We start from the raw sequence: 24,062 nt of genomic DNA, 5'->3' as shown, positions 1-24,062 counted from the left end.
GCTGTAAACGATTCGCGCAAGCACTTGTGTCGTATATAATTTTACAATCTTTCGTAGAATGGGACGATCGACCGCCTCGTAACGTACGAAATTTTATTAGCAAAGTCGCGTTACCGATAGACAAGAAAATTTATTAACGCTGGTAAATTGCAACTTGTAAAATTTATTAGTTCGATCGTGCGAGAGAATCAGGGTGTAAAGGGGAATTGATTCATCGAAGGGATGGGAATAAGTTAAACGAAGCCGTGCACAGAGCGCGAGGCATCAGGCACGCGGAAACGTTGCGTGAGGTCGCGGAATCCTGGCAGAGGGATCGTCTTCCGACGGAAGAATCGTCAATGAGATAATGGGGCGGGTTGCGAAACATAAATTAAGATATTATCGCCTCGGTGTCTAAGAGTACGACTGCTGGGGTGATTGTATTTATTACGACCGTTGCGTTAAATCTTTCCCACAATTACATAAATAACGAAACGCGCTCCGATCGCGTTATAAAAATGCGACCAGAATTTACGAGATGCTGAAAAGAAAAAAAACACCGGCTATGCTTCGTGCGGATGGTTTCAAAGTCGAAGTTAAGCTTCCATAAGCTGGCTGGTAGTTTAAGGTGCGCCCGAAAAAAAGAATTCAACATAGTAGCACGCGGAAACGTTGCGTGAGGTCAAGACTCCTCCTGGCCCTGGAACAGGAGGACGAGCCGTTTCCTGGCCACCCGTGGAAGATAGCCTTGGCGTGGCCAAGGTCTGAAAGATAACTCGCCGACGTCATAACAACGGACCCGTACAAGGTCTGGAATCCATTTAATTCGACGCCTGGTTAAAGCTTACTCACGGAACGAGTCGACAGTTCCCGCGCGACACGCGAGACTTTCATTATTCGTGATTTACGAGAACATAACACCGCCGTTAAATCCCGCCAAGCTGAACTAATTTCTGGCGAAAAGGTAGTAGCCTGTTATTAAAGGAAATTAATTAACCATGTTTACTGATTCATAGAACTTTACCACTGGTTCCTTGAATAGTTAGTTACAGACGAATCCTATGGTTCGTAGGATCGATCAAACGTCGTTTTACACGAATCGGATAACATTTCGTTGTTAGGTGTCGACGTATAAAATATAAACTGATTCGTCGTAGAGCTTTGCGACGATATCTTTGAATAATTACGAACGAATATCGCGGTTCGTAGGGTTAATCAATCAGCGTTTCGTACGAGTCGGACGAATCCTTGAAAGGAACCGAGATATAGGGTGACGCGTAGATACGTAGAAAGATATAATTTTCCATCGATTTCTCGTCGATTTCTCGTCGATTTCTCGTCGATTCTCTGCTACATAGTAGAACCGTATAAAACACGAGGCTAAACAAGGGGCAATCGCGCCTCGTTGCTCGAATTGGAAGATCAAGCTTCACCGAAGCCGGCGAATTCCACGCCCATTGTCCAGCCATTTATTAATACCTCTCCATCATTGACCTCTCCATTAACCCGTTTACGCAAGCATAACCGCGTGGTCTGCACACGATAGCCAATGCTCTCGAGCCTTTAGATCGCGAGTTATTAGACCGGTCTTTGCGGATCGTTATCGTTGCTCGATCGATGGAATGGAGTATTTCCTGGCGGGACTCCGTGGCCGTGTGCATTCGCGACTTTCACGAAGAAACGATCTCGTTCGCGGTCTTAACTCTCGATCGCATAGCTTGTTAAACGGGACGACTTGAAAACCGAGCGCCGAATGCGCGACGGGCACACGCGTCGCGAGTAGTGAAACGCTGTAAATCACTATTTTCTCTCTCCCTCTTTCTTTCTCTCTCTCTCTCTCTTTCTCTCTCTCTGTACTATTTCGAATAACTACGATTCTTGCGTGGCCGATTTTTTCCAATCTGCCGCGCCTACCAACGCGTCTATCTTATCTAAACCCAAACCTAAACCGTTCCGTTCATTCCAAATTCTTTCGCAATTTCCTCTCCTCTCTCTTTTTCCTCTGGAATTTCGCGGAAGTTAGGCGAAGTTTCTGCAATGGTTACTTTGCCGAATGCTTTTGCCTGCGATTCATATCGATTATCTTCGATGTCTAAACGTTCGGCTCGCATATTTCCGTATTAGTCATGCGCGGATTAACTATGCAAAAACAGGGACTTTTAATGCACACGAGCCAGTCGATAGGCAACTATAAGCCCGTAAGTTTCAGTGTTCTGTGTAATATATGTACATGTTCTGATTCTTATTGCAGTAGAATTCCATTTATCTCACCTAGGAAAGAAACAAATAATTCATACACCTAAGGTTCGTATAGCGTATTGCCTAATTTATTTCCATCGTACAAATTTCACGCTGCTGTTAACCGATCGACGATCGAATTCGTTTTATAACATCCTCTATCTTACACTCCTTGACCCAGTTGATCCAACTCGTTGCAGAGATTTCACGTTTGCTTGTTCAAACTATAGCTGGTACTATCGGCTGGTTCAACCTTGCATTCGAGTGACACCGCACGAACCCTGCCGGTCGTACGCATAAATTTCTCAAATCGTCATCCTTGACGTATATCACCGAGTTTAGAACTGTACGAAGCATACAGGCGTATATACGCATGGATTAAACGCGAATGGTTGCTTAAGCTCGCGCTTCAATGTCAGGGGAAATCGCTGTTCGACCACTTCCTGCGGCACGTTCACTTCCGTCTCGCTCAGGCTCTCTCGCGACTGATAATCTCCGAAGGCAGGTCGTACTGAAACGGCGGGCCGTGGTCGTTAATTTCTTGCCGGAGTGAAACCGGCACGGAGTGCGCAGCACCGGAGATCAAAGGATAATATTTCTCACACTGGCCGACAGTATAATCGGCACGCAATGTTTCCCTTCTCGTGCACGTACACGAGAGAGCACGTTCTCTCCCAATAAGAGAGGAGAGAGAGAGAGAGAGAGAGAGAGAGAGAGATGAAGTTAACTCTTGGATTTTACCAATCGGTCCACGGCGTGGTGCACGTGTGCATTCGCGATTCGTGAAAATCGACGACACGAGCGAACGCGCGACGTACTTTGCCAAGACTCGCTTTCGCGTTCGCAAGTCGCTTAGGATTGCACACCGGAAGGGAAACGACCTGTCGATCGAGGTATCGTTTTCGTGATTCGCTACGGGGTGACGATCAGTCACGGTAGATCGACCGACGATTTTTCTCTTGCTGCAGAAAATTCAATTCGATCGGTCCTCTCGGCTATGACGCGGTGAAACGCGAGGCGGATCGAATCCGATGCAAATGTCGCGGCCAAAGTTTCGATTATGAACCGTATCCTGGACGCTGCTTGCGCGCAAAACGTTCGCGTGTGCTCGGTTCGTTGAGTTCGAGATCGTTTTGCGCGGCGCTGAAGAACTTTCCGCGTTCCGAAAGGACGTTGCGTTGGTCGGAGGGTCGAAAAAATAGCCGGCTGAAAAAACTTACCGCGATTTCTTCCTGATAACATGGATTTATTACGCGGAGGATCTCCGTGGCCACGCAGTTTTGGCATTCCAGTTTTAGCGCTGAGAAACTCGACCGAGGAACATGACTCGGTTTTCTGGATGTATACGATGCATTTTAATCGTGAGCCTCATTGTCGGCTGTCCGTACGTGCCAATACCTTTTGTAGCCGCTGTAGTACACGAGGGAGGAAGCATTACGTAAACTTACGCGTGTAGGATTTATTTTTCGGATTATGACTGGTGGAAGAGGAATGCGCCCAGCGACCTGATCTAATCGGATATTTATGGCGCTTTGACGTTATCTTCGATTCTAGGCGGGCACTACGTGTTTCTTCTAGCGGCGTGCTCCAGATTCGCTCTCGTGAGTGTGCAACGTAGAAACGTGGAGGAGGCGCGATGGAACACGAAACTACGAACAATAGGCAGACACGTGGCACGTTTCAGTCGCACGTACTAGCAAACTCGTACCGAATATCCTGAATCTCGTACTTTTACTTCGCAATGACGGGCATAAATCGAGGCCTACGAAAGCGAGAAAAAGAATGTGAAAAAAAAAAGTCAGCCACGACCGCAGACTGACGCGATTCCACGATAGCTGGGATTTATTCAGCCTTTGCACCTGTCGCGGTCTTGAAATTTAAGCCTTCAGCGACAAGAAGCGCGATCCTACGAACGAAGATTCCGTACGTCAAGAAACTTGGACGAATTTTTCCTTCTCGCTTTCTTGTTCCTTTCTTGCCGCTACTTTATTCCTCCTTTCGCCGGTAAACTAACCGAGGACGTCTGCAAGAGTAATCACCGAGATTTTGGACGAGACACGATTAATTATTTCATACGTGCAAGGATATATTCAACAGGTAGCCGAGTAGGATAACGCGTACTTCTAGTTACACGCCTCTTACGTTTTATCGCATAGGTGAATCGCGATGTAGGACGAGCAGACTTCCGCGAGACGAGTCGAGAGGAGACTCGACACGACTCGACTCGACTCGACGAGACAAGACGAGAGACGATGAAGACGAGAGATGAGCGAGAAGAAACTAACGCGACTAACCGCACACGTTTCGAGCTGCATCATGGATCACGCGCTCGTTACAGAGGGACGAATCTGAATCGGTTTGCCTCGCGTAACTCAGATTCTCACGGATACCGTTGCCACAAGATAAGGACACGGAACGGAGAATGAACCTGGTATCGGACGATTCGCGCTAATTACGCGGCCGCGTAATAATTACCGAGTGGGCCTCTGACACGATTAATCAACTTTCCAGTATCACCGTATATAGACGCGAGAATAATTGAACTTTTGACGGGATCTTACTCTAATGATATCGTTCAAGCAAGAAAGAGGCACGTTGCGTTCGTTCTTGATTCGCGTCAGGCTTCGTTGTCCTTGAAAGCGACGAAGAATCACGAGCGTGCCTCTTTGCTTGATTACCGGGTAGGGTAGATCGCGATGCGTCAAAGCTCGATGAAAATCATCGGGAGTCTGGACGCGCGATTAACCCTGCGTTCATCGATTAAAAGCCGGGATCGGTCGGTGTCCCTTTGCCGCTTATCGAGCTCTCATTTTCGCCTCTCTCGTGCTTTCAACCGGCGAGTCTTCGTGGAAGCTGGCGTTCCACGACATCCCGGCAACTTCTCGCCATGTTCCGCACGACTACTCCCCATTTATCGCGTCCGACATGCAAGAATATCACCGCGAAGCAACCGAGAACCAGTCATCGTGCCATTAATTAGCCGGTTGACGCCTAGAAACAGGAATTCATTCCGGGGTCAGGCATTATCAATTCGTTTTATCGTTACCGAGACCGTTACGGCGGGACACGTTCCGCCGGTTGCAAATAGAGTACGATGCACCCTGCGGCGCATCCAGCCTCTGTACATCTCTGATATCGAATCCTTCGAAATCTTGTAAAATCAATCGGTACTTCGTTATTTATCTCGTTCGTAATCCGTTACGATCTTCTACGATCCAGCGGAATAAATACCGCGTGTTTCTTTAGCGATTGCCGCGTAACAACAACCACATATACGGTCGACGTTTAGATTTCCGATCGTTGGACGAAACGATGATAAAGGGCTCCGTGGGAAAGAAAAGTGAAATATAAGAGAAAATTAGGCATGGAAAACGTACGGAAGAACCTTTTATCGGCGCTCGGTTCGGTTGGTTCGGTTTCCCCAGTCAGGTACGAACGACGTGTAAGGCCCAACGGGGAATAAGTCCCGATCGCCATGGTAACCGGTGACTCGGTCTCGCGTCTCGTCGTCGTGGATCGTGCAACTTCGATCCGGTTCGTTCGAGTTCGTCCGTACTCGGGCATTTTCGTAAGAGCGAGGCCAACCGGTCGGCAGACGCAGTCTCCGCGCGACCAGTTCGATTCCGCACGTAGCCAGTGATCGGTGCTCGTGGCGTGTATGTTTCGCGTCGCGTTTACGTTCAGTCTCCGTCTCGAACGTATCTCGTGTTTTGTTGTCACGTTTCGGTAACACGGTTGTGCGTTCTTTCGCGTCTCGTTCCGATCGTTGGAACATAGTACGAGGGAAGGCCGTCTAGCGAACGGCGAGTAACACTGGAAACCGCGAACCCTATAGGAAAGAAACGGTGCACGTAGACTACCGCTTTAAACGCGGACCGTGTTTGCGAGAGAGCGCTGCACGCCCGAAGGCAAATACCTGTGCCTGGTTTCAAGTCGATCCGGCCCTCTGACACGTCGCTTCCCCGTAGGCCACTACTTTTCTGCTCGATCGGTGAAACGTGCTGTAGAACACAGGTACCTGAAACGGTATCTGTCTGCGTTCAATTCGCGTACGCACGGAAAAACAAGCGTGCAACGTCTCGCGTAGGATCAACCAAGATCCAGACTGAGAGAAAAAGAAAGAAAGAGAGAGAGAGAGAGAGAGAGAGAGAGAGAGAGAGACAGGCAGACAAGTTACATACACGAGCTCTTGAACCTATCTACCTGCGGCGCAATAAAAATCGTGTGATAGTAAACAGTGACCGGTTTTTTCTATCGCGTCTTATCTTACGTTTTCGTTTCTTCCACTGCTCTATCCACGCGTTACAGTTTCAAGTGAACCACGGTGTTTTGCTCCGTTCCTACCGGCATCGTCCATCGACAAACAGAAAGCTGTGTATTGGCACGCGAGGCACGAGTGTATACACTCGGTGTGCACCGTGTATCCGTTCCGGGAACCACCTGTGGATTTCGCGCGAACCACCGAGTGACAGAGAGTGTTGTATACTCTTCTCCCCGTGGAAGAACACGAATCGTGTGCTGGCATGAGCTGAACCACGTTATCGAAGGACGAGGCGCGCACAGCTCGATACCACGATGTCCAAGTCGGAGTGAAGTATCGTTGATCGTTACGTCGGTGTTAAAGCAGGTCGAATGATGACCATGTTCGGCACCCTCGTCCAGAGGCTCACCTCGCCGGTGACCTCACCGACGAGTCCTCGACGTCGTTTTAAATCTCCGTCGCGTTGGGAGGTGCAGAGCGATCCGGAGGACGATCCGGCCGCGCCAGTCCGCAAATCCAGGGCGAAGCATCTGCTGGACAAGCGCAAGAGCAAGAGCAGGGCGCGAGCTTTGAACGTGCATTCGGAGCAAGTGCAGATGTGCAACTCCGGATGGCACGACGCCGCGTTTCCGCCGCTTCGGGGTACCAAGAGCCTCGGCAGGCTCGATGGCATGAAAGAGGTGAGTCCCATTATTCCCTTCGAATATTTTCGCCAAGCTGATACGTACATTTTATGGGATTACGATACCTGGAATTCTCGAGCGGCGTTGTTCGTTGCGTAATGTAATTAAGCAAGGTAACGTCGAAATTCCTTCGATGCGTCATCATCGAGACAATTCGCGTTGTTCGATGGAATTTCTTTAATTTAATCGGTCATAGGAACGTACATTTAGCGATTAATCCCTTGTTTTATAATATCAGATTCGTGGCGTTCGTGGATTTTAGGGACAGAATTAGACGAAGACGGATTCTACGATATTTCTAATCGTTTCTAGATCGATATTTAAAATATCGAAGATGTTTAAATGCCGTTTAAAAGGACTAGGAATTCGTTACTGTGAACGGTTCAACGCAATGAACCAAGCGAACAAAATTACGCGCTTTACGTACGCTATGTTTACACGAATATCGCCTAAGCGAGCAGAGAAATCACGAAACAAAAGATAAATAAACAACGTGCAAGCATCTCTTGTAACGATTAGAAGTACGAATGGAGGTGTTCTAGTAGAGTAACTAGCAGGAATTTCTGTCTCGCGTTATTCCACGAATTCGAGAACGATAGTAAACACAGAACAGTCGAACGACGGTAGACGTAAGTGGTTTGTAAGCCGCGTCTGATGTTTTTATCACCGATAACGCTCTACAGCTCTACGACTTTAATCGAAAACAGGTTTCACCGTTTTCCATGCCGAAACTGGAACAGAAACCGTGACCTGTCTCGCGGCTCGTGGAAAATTGGGATATTAGGTTGCGGCTGGAATCGATTAGTCGGAGTGGCGGGGCCCGTGCGTTGTTTCTCGCCGATAGTTTTTAATTAAATACGATTGGAAACCTGACGATGTACGTGCCGCAACCTGATTACATAATTGCATCGCAACGTAATACCAGTTTTTAAACGGCTGTTTTTACTATGGTCTCGTGTTCCCGTACTAGCGAGTTTCGCGTAATCCGCGCGCGTGGTTATGTAGGCAAGCGTTAATGACTTTTTATTTCGCCGCGCGTCGAAACGTTGCGGCCATTACTTCCTCGTATCCGTGGCACGCTCGTTCCATCGCGTAACCGGAACACCGGATAGCTCGAAGAAAAAAAAAAAGAATTCACCGAGCGAGCGGAATTTCTCGCTTGCCTCGTGTGTTTACTTCGCGTTGAAACGGATCGACTTGTAAGTTGACTCGCGATTATCGGCTATTTTCAACCGCGGATGTTTTCATCCTTCTCTACCTGTAATATGGATTTCTAGCTATTTCAAATATCGACGTGCATACGTATATTCGGAATTACGAGGGGATTGTTCGAACTGGTTTAAGTTATCTGAACGCGTTCTCCGGCTTCCACGGTGGAACCGATCAAGAAGATAATCGATCTCGCTTCTCGTCTTCCTTCGGTGTTTCAATTTGAAGCACGATTGGGAATGTGTCGCTCCGATTGCTTTCCAACGGGCTTACATCTCGTTCGACCACAATTTCCGCTGCATTACGCAAAATGGGCTGTATCGTGGTAATTAAAGAAAGGAAAGAAAGCTGGTGGTAGCTAAAATTGCGAAGATCGGGTCGAGATAGCCAAGGGTAGGCCCATAGGATGTATATCTGTAAGAGAAGAAATTTGTTAAAATTTACCTGAGAATGTCCTGTTATCCGTGCCATCTCATCGATGTAATTCGTTTGTCCTCCGAGAAAAAGTGGAGTTTCCATATTCTTTGGTTTCTGAGAAGCTTCATTGATCGAATACTTCCAAAAATTCTTCTCGACGTGCATCTGTCCGATGGTACAGGAATGCAACTACGAAATAACGAAAATTGCGCGCATCTCGCGGGTTCGTTGCGCGTGTTTCCTGGCCGGTGATGAAAAAGCGTACTTCGAACTGCAGCGCAGAAAAAGGATGATCGTAAAATCGGCAGCTTTCACCGAGCGTAATGCAATAGCGTGGCTCGTTCGTAACTTGAGCAAATTGTGCTCTCTCCGTAAAGCGGCGAGCAGTGGGTCGCGAAATTGTGGGTAGAAGGAACGGCGGTGCACGCGGACGGGGCGGGTTCGGTGCGCATAGCGGCCATTAAATGTCGTCCGCGGTGGTGCGGCGCGATTCGTAATTCGACGAAATTGCACGGTTTTAACGACTCGGTATTTGAACGACGAAGGCCCACCGACAGGCTTTTGTGCGTTTCTCTGGCCGGCGCCACACACGTGCACTCGCGTCTATATAGGATGCGTGTGCAACGGGGGGTATTAAGCCGGCCAGTAAAAGCGGACGTTGCCAAATGTTCGTAATTCGAGCGACTCTTAACTCTTAACGACGACAAGACTTTCGTCGTTCTTTCCCCTTCTCCAAGCCGGGTTGCAGCGTAGCTAACCTTCGTCAACTTGGTGTTCCCCGAGCAGACATTCCCCTTTTTTCTTTTCGCCCGCTGTTTCGCGAGGGTACGCGAAGTGCCATTAATTTCGCACGGAAAAAGAAAGAAGATGGATCTCGTCGAACGCGTTAGCGCTATGTAACTCCTGGTGGTACGCGCGCAGCCCTTAACGACTACCTCGCTCCCCTTTAGTCGAACGCGAGAGGAGACGAGAGAAGGCAGCGGAGCTCTTGTCGAGCAGCAACGACTCTTGCAATCGCGGCAGATAGGGATCTGCCTGGGCGCATCTAGTTAAATCGCTGAGCTCGCAGGGCTCCGGTTCTCTCTCTCTCTCTCTCTCTCTCTCTCTCGCTCTCCGCGAGACACAAGGAAGTCCCAGGCCGCCTCTCTCGATCAGATAACATCGACGATCGGACGTGATGGAGCACGGTAGCCGAATATCCTCAACATCGGCTCGCGTGAACGTTTGGTCGATTTTTTCTTCGCGCGCCTCCGCAGCATCCACACCCAGGGGTCCTTGAACGCGGCAAGGCCTTGAACCACCTTCCAACATTAGCCAGACGGTATTTATCCCATCGAATAAACGAAATACACTGGCACTTACGTTCGATACTTGTGAATCGGTCGAATGGTTGGAAAGAAGTTGGATAAAAAATTTGAAGAGAATTCGCCGATTCGGCGATCTTAATGTCATCGATAGTTGTTGCGAATATTACGTTTAAGAGTACGAAAGAGACTGAGTACGTAGCTGTGCTGCGATCGAGTGTAAGATTTTGGTCGTTAGAAACCGGTGCCGGGGTAGACCGACTGAAATTCCTCGTTGATTGGAAAGCAACCTTGCGAGGAAGCTCGTTGGCCCGGAGGCTTAGCACGAACCGCGCGCATTCCGAAACTCTGAATCAAACCTCGTTTTCGTTCGCCATACCGGCGTAGAACGGCGTACCCGTGAGCGATCGTTACCGCAACAATCTGTATCTGGCGTTCAGAAAAACTTTGAAAATTCGTAAACTCTCTTTCGTCGATCCTCCCTTTCGCGTCCAAAGATTAAACGAAATTACCAGCTTGACCGATGCGTTTTCTTCGAAAGATTTACGCGCGAGATCGCCTAAACGCGAAACGAATGACGAGAGGAGCCATCAATTTCGAATATATCACAGCCAAAAGGGATTAGCGGAACACGCGGCGGGTTTCGGCTCGCGTTTTTATTTGCCAAAAATCCGCGTTGCTTTTTGTCCAATGGAACGAGCCAGTTCGCCGCGGGTGTCCCTGCCATTGTTCGGACGAATTCGAAAAGACGAGGCAGAGAACATGCTAATTGTGAATATGAAAATCCCGACGGGGGTGTTTGGTCATCGGTTTCGTTCTTTACGAGAGATACCAAGGATCGTCTCTCTCTCGAGAGAGAGCACCGCTCTGTAATCTTCGCCTTTTTCTGCATCCCTTAACGTCCACAGGGCCAAAGGAGTTACGACACGCTGCACCATTCCCGAGGGCCAGCAGATTTCGTAGAAAAACGAGTCTTGTTGATGGCAAAAAAGACGAGAGGTCTCTCGAAACGTTTTGACCGTGACATTCTTTGATCGTCGTTGCTCGTTCCTTCCACCTGTCCTTGATCCTTCCTAGAAGATGCTAGATTCTCTCGTTGAGAACGTTGTTTAGATGTAAATGCCCGATTGAGAAAGAGGAGGGGAAACAAGCTAATAAAATACTCACGAATATATACGAACCGGAGGTGTCCGGAACGCGCGAGCAGGAAGCTTTTAACGCGCTCGATCGTTATCCTAATTACTTGGACTTTTTTCTGCAATTAACTCTCCTACTCTTGGCCCCTCCGAAGATCTTTGCGATATCTCGTGAGATAGTTCGAACAAACCGATTCACCGAATGCCCTTTTTTCTTTACGCGATTCTTCGAAATCGTTCGCGTCTTGGCGCGCCAGCGATTTTTCGCACGGCGCTTCCCCTCGCCTCTGTTCCTTCTTGTTTGCAGTTTGATCGATGAAACGCCGCCGTAGCGCGACTCAGACGCGCATGAATAATTAAACGAGCCGTGACATTAGTAGCGTTATCAGAGTGTAAACACGTCGAGGAAAACGTGCGGTGGTTTGGCGAAACAACGCGCAACGATACTCGAATCTTGCTCTTTGGCACATTTCGATGGAAGCTTCTCGGAAGCGGATTAAAACGTCGCTAGTTGCTCGTAATTTACACGGCCAGGTGGAAAAATAACGATGAAAACTGAGCGATACGAGGCTGTAATTAGCGAGCCATTAAGTGGAAGTGTATGTAGAAAATGTAAATCGATGGTGGATTCACGCTTTTCAACCGTGTCGTTCTTTCTCAGGCTCTCTCCCGCCAGGCTTTTCATTTCGTTGTTTTCAGTTTTTCTCAACTTCCACTCTCGCGGTCGTAACAGCGCGTGGCGAATGAAATATCAAAGCGATGAATCGTCTCGTTACACCTGGCTATTAGGGCGTGCGCGAATTCACTGGCCCAAAACTATCGTTCGTTCACGGCCAGATCGTTTCGTTAACGAAGGTAATCGCATCTCGTCGCTAAGACGACACGCCTTACACCGAGGAAAAAGAAACCGGAGAATGTTTTCGCGGTTGCCACTTGCTGCTGTCTAATGTTGCCCGAGCGGGATCGTTACCTCTCAGGGAAATATAGCCGCGTTAATGATCGCAATTAGATTCGAGACAATTCCCTTCTTTCACTGTAATTCCTCTCTCTTCCCTGCTCTTTCTCCCGCTCTGTCTCGTTAAAAGCGCTGAACACGGCCGAGGAAGCGTGGTGAATTCGTTTGTTTTGTTCCCGATGCGATCCAGTTATTCGCGGTAATTAATATAGTTACCGGTTACCGAACGTTGCTTTATATTTATATACCATACGCCCGTTCGTTAACTTTGTTTCTCCTTGCAGTTCATTTTTCTCTTCTTTTCTCTCGGAATGTTTAAACAGCTTAACAGTTTCGTTAGAAAATGAGCCACGGTGCAATCGTGATATACGTACGTACGTACACAGGTAGAAAACGAAAACGGCTTTAGGACTATCTCGCTGGGAATCCACGAGAAATGTCGTCGTTCCGATCGTAGCTAGATTTAGCGCGTTCGATAAGAACACGGCGTTTTCTCCTTTTCTTCGTTTACGGGACTTCATGGACGACAGACGGTTAATCGGGCACGCGTTTCAACTTCGCTCGATAATATCGTTCCTATAACAAAGATCTTCGTTCACGATCGGAGCTTAACTTTCGTTTTATCCATCGACCGTAAAATTAAGCAAAACAGACGGTGCTGGACAAAAATATTTCCTCGTTTCGTTTCGTAGAATGTCACGAAACGAGTAGTCGGAACGAAATTAAAAATGAAAAAGAGCTCTTATTAGAGTCATTAGATGGTATTGACAAAATCCGCAATCACTTGGTTGCCAACCCAATAGAAGAATTCCTTCTTTCTGTGACCATGAACGAAGAAGACTTGTATTTATATTCTGCAATATCCAAGTTTATCGAACTTTCTCTGCAATTCTCGGTTCATAGACCACGGAATAACGCGATATCGATCCAAGCAGGGCGTTTCGATGGTAATTGGCCGACACAGGCCGTTAGAAAACGCAACATCATAGAGCATTCTTTCATTATGGAATCAGATTGTATCTTGTCGAGGCGTGCTCCCATAATTCAATTCTCCGGTCTCACACGAGTTTCGTGCGAAACTCTTCGCCTCGCAATCGCGACGCATTTTCCTCGATATGCTTCGCGATGCACGATGCGAGATGATGATATCGAGGATGGCGCATGAATGAAAGAAAGATACCATGGCTCGATGGTATATCGCGTCGCTTAGGCTTCTTCGAAGCGATCGCGAGTAATCGATCGAGCATAGAAAGGTTGCCACGAATATCCTCATCGATGACGTAAAGTTCGATCTCGTGCGCTAAAACTCGATGCTAAAACTTGACGAATAAACGACACTACGTAATATTCTCGTGAATATGATATTGCCTAGGAATAATATTAGCATTTATTATAAATACTGTAATTAGACGGCAGATGTTTGTGGAAATTCGGAAGAAATAAAATTGAAATAAAAATTTGTTCGATATTCTGTACACGTTTCCGTATTGTACGAACTCTGTATGTACGTTCTTTTCACGGCTGTTTTCGCGTCTACAGTGACGAACGATATTTTTTAGAGCATAAAAGATGTAACTAAAGGAATACAAAGGTCTGAGTCCGCGATAAATTTAACGTTACGATGTTCCTTCTAAGAAAGAATTTTTAAATTTTCCGTGGTGTGATTTTTCATCGATTAACGTTAATTTAATCGTCGATTACCGATAATCGCTAATTGGCTGGTGTAAAGGAATGTACCAACGCTGGTCGAAGGACGCGCGTTCTTGTTGAACGAGTCATTCGCCAGATGCTTTCACCTAAATGGAGGGAACAATGAACGTGGAAGGGTCAGTAACTGCGTAACGAAAAGGCGGAAAAGGGGCGCGAGTCACCGTTGTACGCTGGCCGGCTGTAATGCAGTGAAAACGAGGTCTTAACGACCTCGACATTAAGTCGCCTCGTCGTGTCTCCTTTTCGCTCTTCCTCTTTGCTCGTTGTTCTAGTCATGATTGTCGGCCCGATGTCAGAGATCCTCGACCCGAAGAACGCGAGGTTCAGGTTAAAAGGAGAATTAACGTCGCGCCACGGACAAAGTGGCTGAAAACGAGCTTTATAGTAGCCTAAAAGACACGATTAAAACGGACGAAGGAATAATCGAGGGAAATCGAGATTGCGTGCCGTTTTTTTTTATAGCGGTGACTCTATTAACCTCTTAGCCTAGTGATTCTTTTAAAAATCGAACCGCTTTCTATCGTTACGTTTTTACTCTTACGCGACATCGCACAAAATCTCTGATAATTAAGGATTATACGATTATTGCTTTTTACAGGCATCCGATCGATTAGTCGTAACCTCGCTTGAATCTCATAAGACGAACGATTTAAAGGGATTGCGTTTGCGAGAAATGAAATGCTCGACCTGTTCGATAGTACCTCTTACTTTTTTCGTCTTTGCTCGATACGATTGCGCTTAATCAGCGTCGACGAAACATCTTTCATCGAGCCTGAATCTCGTAGATGGTCGATATCGAACGTTTATCGCCAGAAATTTGCGTATATATCTTAATTAACGCTTCGTACGGACGTCTGGCGATGCAGAACCGCATTCCTCTGGACTCTCGTGCCGGATTAATTGCTACTGCCGACGAAATATTATTTTCGGCCGGTGAACGCGACGTTCGACATGCATGCTCGGCAAAATTACAACCCGTGAGCGTTCACGTTCGAAGTATCCGAGGTACCGTTACCGAGTTAACCAACGTAGCGCACGAAATGTTCGAATGACGGCTTCTCCGCTCCATGGTATCGTTCTTGGAGCTTCTCTAATCGCATCGCAGGGGACCATTGTTTCGTAGTTCCAAGAAAAATTCGAAAGAGAACGGAAGAAGGAACGATGCCCTGGCGTTTAGATCGCGATTCGTTGGCGGACACGTCCCTCGTGCGCTCGGGTACGTCCACGACATTTGTACGTGCGCTATCTCTCGAGTCAGCGCGATTAAATCATCGACCAGTGAAAATCGTCGATCGTAGCTCTACGTTCGGTTGTCGCGAGCAGAACGAGTTCCGATACGAGACGGCTTATTCATCGGCTTGTTATTCGCGGTATCGATTTTACCGCATACCTAGGCTGTCTATTATTGTTCCGGGGCTCGACCACCTCAACCTCTCTGTTTATTAATTATGCCGATTATACAAGGCTTATCTATATTTTACATCCTCGCTTGCGTACTTACGCGGCCGTCTCGCGGTGTCTAATCACATTCTAATCGCGTTTAACAGATCGGCATTCCGTATTTCGTATCTCGGCATTTACGATGCTTTACAGCCAATCGAATAGCTTAACCCCCGTGAACTATCCGTTCCATTCGTTATCCTCTGAGAGGCATAGAGAGAGAGAGAGAGACAGAGAGAGAGAGAGAGAGAGAGAGAGAGAGACTCGTAGGCTGTCTCGTACCACTCGGAAAGCAACGACCAGTACTAGGAAGATCGATTTTTTCCTGACTAAACGAAGCTGCAGTCGAATTACGTTTTGAGAAACGCGATCGATGGCCACACGGATCGAATGCAGATACGTTGGTGAAGATGCGCGCGGAACGCGGGAGGGACCGAACGATCGCACCGTTAAAAAGACCGATGGACGATGCCGATTAAAGAGTCCTGCTGGATCCCAGGTGTGGCTGGTTTACGCGAACACGATTTTAGACCCGTTGTACTTTATTGGCTATTAGTTTGATTTGCGGTAAGTGGCTCGTTACGCAATGAACGCCATCGATTTCTGCCGCGGGTGCACGGTTCCATTGCCGTACCTCGAACTCGATAAAATCGATCGGTATCTCGAACGCGGTACGGCTGCCCAAGAGCGTATTAGCACCGATCTAGTTGCTCCACGTACCACCCCACGGTCTTTACGATCTTCGATCGCGATCCTCGATCGCACCGCGGGACATGCTTAATTCGAATTACGCTAATTGACGAGATACGACCATCGTATGTACATTGCTCTCTCTCTCTCTCTCTGTTTCTCTCTTTCTCTGTCTCTCCGCCGTTATACATAATACATGCAGAATGGTGCGCACCGGAAACGGAGAATGAAGTCTTCGTTGGCTCTAATTCGATCGAGCGGATTAGATGGCGAAGCGGTTGCTACGCATGGCCTTCGGCTGACTCGCGTTAATCCGCGTTATATTTTCGTTCTTTATTGCACGCGATGCTAACTGCCAGGATGGGATACTCGAGGAACGACGCACATACCTACGCGTCGCTTGTCGAGGCATCGTAAATATTTGATATCACGATCGAGAGAATTTCCTGGAGGACAAGAACTACAAATTTCAAGTTTTTCTCGACTTCGGAACTTCCGGCGGATTATCGTGAATTTTTTTAACGACAAAAACCTAGATGATTGACACAGCCGTTCTTTGAATTGTCATTAAGCTACTCGATCCTCGACATTAGGTATTTTATCGTGAGAAAACGTTTCGCCTTAACTCTTAAATCTCGCTCTTGCTATTTCGGTCGGGCGAAATGTTTCTCACGATTTCTTCCGATTGCGTTTCCACCTAGTGTCGGAATACCGTGTTTCGGAAATTTTGGAAATTTCGCTAAACAATTTTGCGTGGGTTTGGTGACGCGATGTGGAATCGGTGGCGCGTCGAACAGGCGTTTGGTGTAGACAGGGACCTTGTTCCACGCAGAATACGGCCCTCGGGAATGCCGAAGGTTCCGGTTCTGATTCATTGTCGCGTCATATATCTAGACGCCGGTGCCTCCGTCTCTGTTGCGTGGGTTGGCACGCACGCAGACGCGTGCAACTTGACCGGAGAGATACATATTTGCCGGCTGAACGCGGCAGAAAGAGAAAGCCGAACGGTGGAGCTTAACGCGAAAAAGAGAAAGAGCCAGGACACGAAGTAAGGGAGACTCGGAGAGCCGGCAAAGAGAAGTAACGAGCATGCCTATCCGCGCCATTCATATTTCCTGGAACACAAGCCTCCTCCGTGCCCAGCCGCGGCCCATTTCATTTAACGCGTTACGACCGATACGTTATCGTCCCTCTTGCGTCCGCCCTTTTTCGCTTTTCTTTTTATCATCTTCGCAGTTACTCCCATAACGATACGTTCGGAAGACAGATGGTTGTTGTCTCTTTCCCAATACTCGGAGCATCTCTTTCGCCAGCCTTTTCTTCTTATTAGCGATTTTTTTAGGTCTCTTTTATCGATCTTTCGTTGTCAGTATTTTAGCTCTCTTTGCGTTCGTTCGTTCGCGGAGAGACGAGTTCGCGGCAGATCGCGTCAACGAGAGTCGTAAATTCTCGTTACGATTCGATAATCCACGCCACGAATTGGTCGATCCCCTATTTGGGATAATAGAGATGGTTGACAGATCATAACACTGAAGCAACAGGTTACAATGTATGTAATTTATTCCAACAACTTTGTAGATATTATTGAGAATTTTGGATCTTAATAGCCGAAATAATGGTACAGGAACACTAAATTTACACTTAGAATTTATATTAGAATAGTTATATGTTTATTTGATAAACGATTTCAAAGATATTCATCGATACGCGCTTGTACGCCTCTCAGCACTCTCTTTCATATCCGACTGTTAATCCCTTAACCTACAACTACGGGCATAGCCCGTAGTACGATGATCGAGCCAAACGTAAATCGGCCCAAAATTCTCGAACGTAAATCGTAGGTTAAGGGGTTAACCGACTGAACAGTTTACATTCATTTGTTTTCTAGACGCCGCGCACATACTTCCACGCACTGATATTCACATACAAGTATTACTACTACGCATCTGACCTAGTCTAGCACATAAAGTTATACATATCTCAATAGATATAAATAGTTACGCGACGTGCGTTAAGACGTATTCTCAGAGACGCGTGGATAGTAAGTTACAACCGATGACTGATCAATGAACGAAAACCAGTCGGAACATTGGCCGATCAACGGAGGAAAAACCAGTGAAGAGATGTTGACTGATCCAAAGATCCAAAGACAAACCAGTGAAGTTCAGTGACGATACTGTCGCAGAGGAAAACTATCGCTGAGTGTTGGTCGCTCCACCACCGGTCGCTTGCAGGTGCAAATGACCGTTGAATATGGGAAAAACACGACCTTCCGATTTTTTGCCCGATGAAACGATAACGATAACGATATTTTATAACAATGAAGGGCCTTACGATAAATACAAATGCTGAGTTTTATAACAGTTCCTTAGGATCATTGCGGTCCGACTAATTATATTTGCACAGCTAATAATCGCCTCGATCGAGGGATGGATTATGATTTATGTAAAGAATAATCGGACGCAACATTTTGAATTCGTAGTGTAGTATCGTGGACGAGGGGCCTAGAGGGGTGTCGTGCGAATTGTAAACAAGCGATTGTCGAGCCTGTGCATGATGGGGCTTAGACAAAAGATATCAGACAAAAGACAAAGGGTTGTTAAGAGACGTAAACGAATTAACAGCAGTATGAGTCGAGAAGCCAGAGAGTGCGGATTGCTTTGTCGAGATAGTGTTGTTAGCGTTGTTGAGAGAGAGTTGGATCTGTGTTGACGAGAGTCGTTAATTAATTATAATACGTTGCTACGATTAGTTCATGTTAAATAACCATTGTTTTCTGTTTAATCCATTTGTTATTAATTAACTAATTATTATTAACAGTTTAATATTAATTATTATTAAAAGTTTATCGAACGATGTCGATAAACTTTTTCAGTCGTTCGAATACAGTTGCGCGCTACTATTATGGAAGAAAGAAATGGAGGATGTATCCTTGATGGAATTGGACGACGTAGCCCGATGACGAGTCACACAGCGATGTCTCTCCATCCAGCTGCATCTTTTTCGTTTTTCCGGTGAGCGTATGCTCATTTGTGGCACACCCTGCTCGCGTCGTATTACAAGCGTCGTTCCAACCACATGTCGAAATCGGCCGTAGACGATTCCCCGCCATTGTTTGCAAACACCTACGAGCAAGCCAGGTATTTTCCTTTCGCGTTCGACCGCGACGCTTACACGCGTCTTCTAGGCGCGTTCAATCTTCGCTCGGTGAGCCAGATGATCCGATCATTAGGGAGTCGAGAGGCGTCTCGATCGACCAAACGATAATCCGTCAGTCTACGCTCGTCTTGGCCTTTACCGAGCTCGATGAATCGAGCCGAGCCTATCGTAATTTTAAGACACCGTCTGCCGTGGAATTATTTCGCAGAGAATCAGTAAAGAGTATAAAAGACGCGTGATTAATTGTACGCTTTAATTAATCTCGTTGGCTCCGATCCTGCTACATGTATTGCGTGGTCCGTGTAAAGATTTCTTTTTAGCACGAGATGGGAAAGGATTTCGAAAGATTTGACTCAATATCATTGTAAATTACATTTTATCGTGTCGTTGCGCGTTTATACGTCTTTGTGGAATTTCTCAGCAATTTCCAAGGTTTCACTCGCTTCTCACAGTAACCTCACGAACTCGCTACAAAGATACTCCTTTCGACTATTACAAATTCACAGATTTCGTTCCGTAATGCCACGTCGTTCGATCCATTTTTAACAGCGACTCGTCCACTCGCAAAACTACGAAAACACGCGAGTCAGAATGCGAAACGAGCAACCGACGATCAAAATTCTCAGCCGTAGCTCGCTCGTGATCTTCTTACGTGACCGGCGAAAGCAACGAATGGATTTCGGTTTCACCTTCCGAAAAACGCTTCTCCGCTTCTTTCGAAACGCTTTTCGACGCTCGGTTCGGACAACGAGATCGAAAAGTGGATTCGATCGATTCGGTTTTCGACAGGCTCGAACATCACCCACGTATCTTCCGCTATCTTTTGCGACGACGAGCAAGTACCACAAGCGTATACGTTGCAGTATACGCGTGCGCAAACGTGTTGCACGAGCGAGTCGCATAGCAGCACGCTGCACCCACCCGCTGGCTCCGAGTACCGATCGATGATCCATCGATCGCGCGAACGATCCACCGCGGGTAGTCCCCGGGCAATATCACCGAGAACGAGATTTATCTCCGGACATGCTCTCTCGGTCAGCATCCGTGTACACGTCGCCGTTGTCGGCGCTTGTACGTACACGATGCCGGGTGTGTGCACACCATAGGCCTCTGTAGGCGAATAGGAGATCAGCGTGCCTCTTCTTCTTCGTATTTGCCGATCGTCCCAATTGTAACGTCCAGGGTTACGACGTTTGTCGAGTTGATTTCGATATTCGGTGTATCCTACGTCGATCGCGAAGTATAGACGAAGTAACGGCATATGCACGCTAACTCACGAAAGTGCTTGAACGCTTCTAGAAACTTCACGTGGGTATATTACGCGCGTTATACGTAACTCATCGACAGCATCGCGATTATATTAAATTAAATTTTGCATTAAAATTTAAATTAAATTAGAAGTTGCGAGATGGCTGCTTCGAACATTGCACCGAGTACTTGAGCAGTCGATTGTTCGTTTATTGAGAAACCGGAACGTTTAACGAGATCATCTTTGGCACCAATTATATGGAATTATATGCGTTACAATATTGCGATATTCGCGTTACGTTACGGTGCTAATGCAATTTCAAATCTTATCACGAATATTATCGTTCTAAATATATCGCAGCTCTGTGTGTCGTTATGTGTTTTTCTATGATTCTATTTATGATAGAAGGTTCGTTCCATTCGCTAGAGCTGCGAGCTGAATTACGCCTTTCTTCTTTCCCTTTGCTTTCGTCTCGCTAAATCTATAGGCTCTTAAACTGATTCGTATGAAATATGCGCTTTTGTGCACACGAGCTCTCTTGATCGCGATCTCTCGTTCGTATTCCTTCGCTTTGATACGTGTCAGATAAACGTGCACGCACTCCAGCGCCTCTTGCCCGCCATAGAATAGGAGAGGTATGATTTAAGTGCTCCCCGACGTGCACCGTTATACGCCACTATGCCATCGTTCTACGCGAATTCTACTCCAGACTCGATATTTTTTTACTGAAATCTCTTTCGCTTTTTCTAATCGCCGCTTCTTATCTCCTCTTTCATGGGCTACTACTCTTCGCGAATTCGCTGCGAGCTTCTCGTAGATCGCTTTCTATTTTAGAAATTTCTATCGTAATATCTTTGAAAAAGTGAAAAGATGCTAATATAAAGCAGTTCCTACGTTACGATAAGAGTACAGTTAAATATATTAGAAGCGTAAGAATACAACGCGACGTAATGCAACAAAATACGCCTAACGAAACTACCGTTTTAAACTTGACTAAAAGATTAAAAAAAAAAAGAGCGACCATGTTGCAAATACCATTTTTGAAATTTACCTTGTAATTAATTTAATTTACCTTGTAATTAATTGTTAATCGCCAACTTAAGCAATGAGATTGAGAAATTGAGAAACAGCGGAGTCGGTCGATTTGGCGTCCGACTCAATTATGAATTACAACTCCATCACCTGCTACAGACAATTGTCCAAATATACCTACTCTACCGTTGGTAAACTCGCCATAGTTTGCCTGGTTCGGGGAAGATTTAGTCGACAGGTGCGAAGATCGCGCGACCAAGCCAATAAAGCGGACTTGGAGAGTGCTCCTCGGGAGGACGAGTCGTCCCGTAACTCCATTACTTATACATTCGTGCGGCTGGCTCGGCGAGTCGCCGCGTTCTCTCTCTACCCCATAATCTACGGCGCACAATGTCGTCTGATTATGGCCGGGCCGATATGTCGTTGATTCGGCCGGGTCAAACCTACGCGCGTTATTCAAATATTAAGCCAGAGCTCGCACACGTACGTATGTCCCTTTAGCCCCGGTGGACGCTTGTATTCTGCCCATTACAAAAACGAGCAGCGGGAGTCGAACGCGAGATCGAGAATTCGCTGAACTCCGACTCGCTGGGTCGATGAACTCTCTTTAGAAAAAGTTCTTCCAGCCCTGCGAACGCGATAACGCGCGAGTTTTCCTTGATTCGGTATTTCACCATCCGCGAACAGTCCGTACCTTTTGCGCTTTCCGCGAAACTTCACTCGTAAATTTCTTCGAAGCGAAATTTGCTTTTCGCGAAGAATCTTCGAAATAATCCATCTTCTGATCGAAAAACCGATTCTACGATATAACCGAGACTTTGCTGAGCGTTTTATAGATCTTTGTTGAAGGTGTAAAACGGCGATCTTCCTTCTTTCTATCCGTTAACGCTTGTAATTTTGTAAAGTACCGTTAGAACCACGTCGCTATTTATTATGGATGGAGTATAGAACGTTGACAGATACGACGGCGAATCGATCGAAGCAACGAGCAGAAGAACGAGCATCTGGTTGTTAGTTTAACGGGGGAAGACACTCGAGGTCGGTTCGCAGGAATTCTCGCGAGTACGAATCTCCGGTAAATTTGCATCACAATGCCAAATCAAGTTGACTCGGAGGGGAAAGGATGGTGGAACACGTGGTCCAGGGTCGAGATGTTCCGCGAAAGAGGCTTGGCCCCTACGAGGACGCGTACATACTTAAGTACTCTCGATACGATGGTACACGCGCGAACGATTCACGACAGGGTTGTGTTCCCTCTGCTTCTGTCTCTCCTTTAGGGTACTTCTTTCTCTCCTGCACCTTAAAATTTGCAAAGAATCTTCCCAGATGACGTACGTTTACAGCATCTCCTAGCACCTTCTTTTCTTCGGTCGTGATTTATGCATCTCTCGCGACAGTCGCAACGATCCTTAGAAGATCTTTGCCATCTTTTCGTATCTTCTTCGCTATTTAGAGGACGAAGGAAGACAAAACTCGCATAAAAGAGTCGATTTGTGATCGATTTAAAGATCGAAGATAGATTTTACGCTTTGCCCCTGATTGCACCCGATGACGGTTTCGACGCGTCATCGCTCGATTTTCTAGGCCAAGTCAATTTTCATGTTCGTTTCGGGCGTCGTTTCCATTGATCGCGTTTAGATATCGAACGACGCGACCTGGTTCCGCGCGCATGACCAACCAGACGACCTATTAAACGCGATTCGATACCGATTTCATTCGGAAACGCCTTGTCCTTGGACGAGAATTTCACGATATATCCACCGTTTGCGCAATTCCGCCGCACCTTCTTTTTTTTTTTTTCTTTAATATCAATTTGCACCTGTGACTCGTAGCTGTCTCTCGGAAAGGAGTCGCGAGAAGTCAGGTTGCAGCACGTGCACGATATCTTAACGCAACGCTGTCGTTCACGGTACAGGCAAGGTAGGCGATCTGGAAGAGATCCGTTCTCGCGTTTCCGCCATGCATGATCAGTCAGGCGAAATGGTGTATGTAACCTCCAATGACGTTCGAGTTTACGTGCAATTACTTCCGATTGAAAATGGTTCTTTTTTTCTTTTGCAATCACGTCGGTCGATTAACCTTTGTTGGATCGTTCAAGGGAGATTTATTTCTCTATACGTGAGCTCGCTATATAATTACCATGGGAATAAAAGAAATTTTTTTCACGATAGCGCTGTATAAAGAATATCAACCTTGTTCCAATTTCCTAATAAAGATTTATGTACTTACGTTTATTTTCCTGAGTTTACTCACACCGTCGAACGAAGGGAGGTATTTTTCTGATTATTATTGTCTTCTGATCGTTCATTGCAAAGAATTAACTCAACTTCTATTAATCACCAATGATTCGTTTTTCTATAACCGAGTTAAACCATGCTATTCTCTACGAATGAAAGAAGCTTCTCTCTACGATCGTAATGGACACCGTGATGGACTGTGACCATACGATTAAACATACGTTTGATTCCTGTGAAATAAATGCAGCCATTTTCCACGCACGTGCTCGCTAAAGAACGAATCCTCGTTCGATTAACCACCGAACACGTTTATTATGTAAAACGTAAGCTGGCAGGAACAGAGTGGAAGAAGTGGCTGGATCT

At 46.6% G+C, this 24,062-nt stretch overlaps 1 protein-coding gene across 3 annotated transcripts in view; it reads left to right on the top strand.

The window, feature by feature from the left end:
* The window catches only part of LOC117205867 (rho GTPase-activating protein 20-like), a 178,646-nt gene that overhangs the window by 75,079 nt on the left and 79,505 nt on the right, over positions 1–24,062 (top strand). The window contains exon 1 of one of the 3 annotated variants that reach the window (XM_033444658.1): positions 6,605–7,158. The exons of the other annotated variants lie outside the window; for them this stretch is intronic. Coding sequence (XP_033300549.1) covers positions 6,850–7,158 — 309 coding nt within the window. The 5' untranslated portion in view covers positions 6,605–6,849. Of the gene's footprint in view, positions 1–6,604; positions 7,159–24,062 lie in introns of those variants that run through there. 3 annotated transcript variants of the gene reach the window in all.

Source organism: Bombus bifarius, unplaced genomic scaffold (assembly GCF_011952205.1).
Source record: "Bombus bifarius isolate JDL3187 unplaced genomic scaffold, Bbif_JDL3187 scf7180000007996, whole genome shotgun sequence".
In the NCBI taxonomy this organism is placed as follows: domain Eukaryota; kingdom Metazoa; phylum Arthropoda; class Insecta; order Hymenoptera; family Apidae; genus Bombus; species Bombus bifarius.
This window is presented reverse-complemented; position numbering and strand designations above follow the sequence as displayed.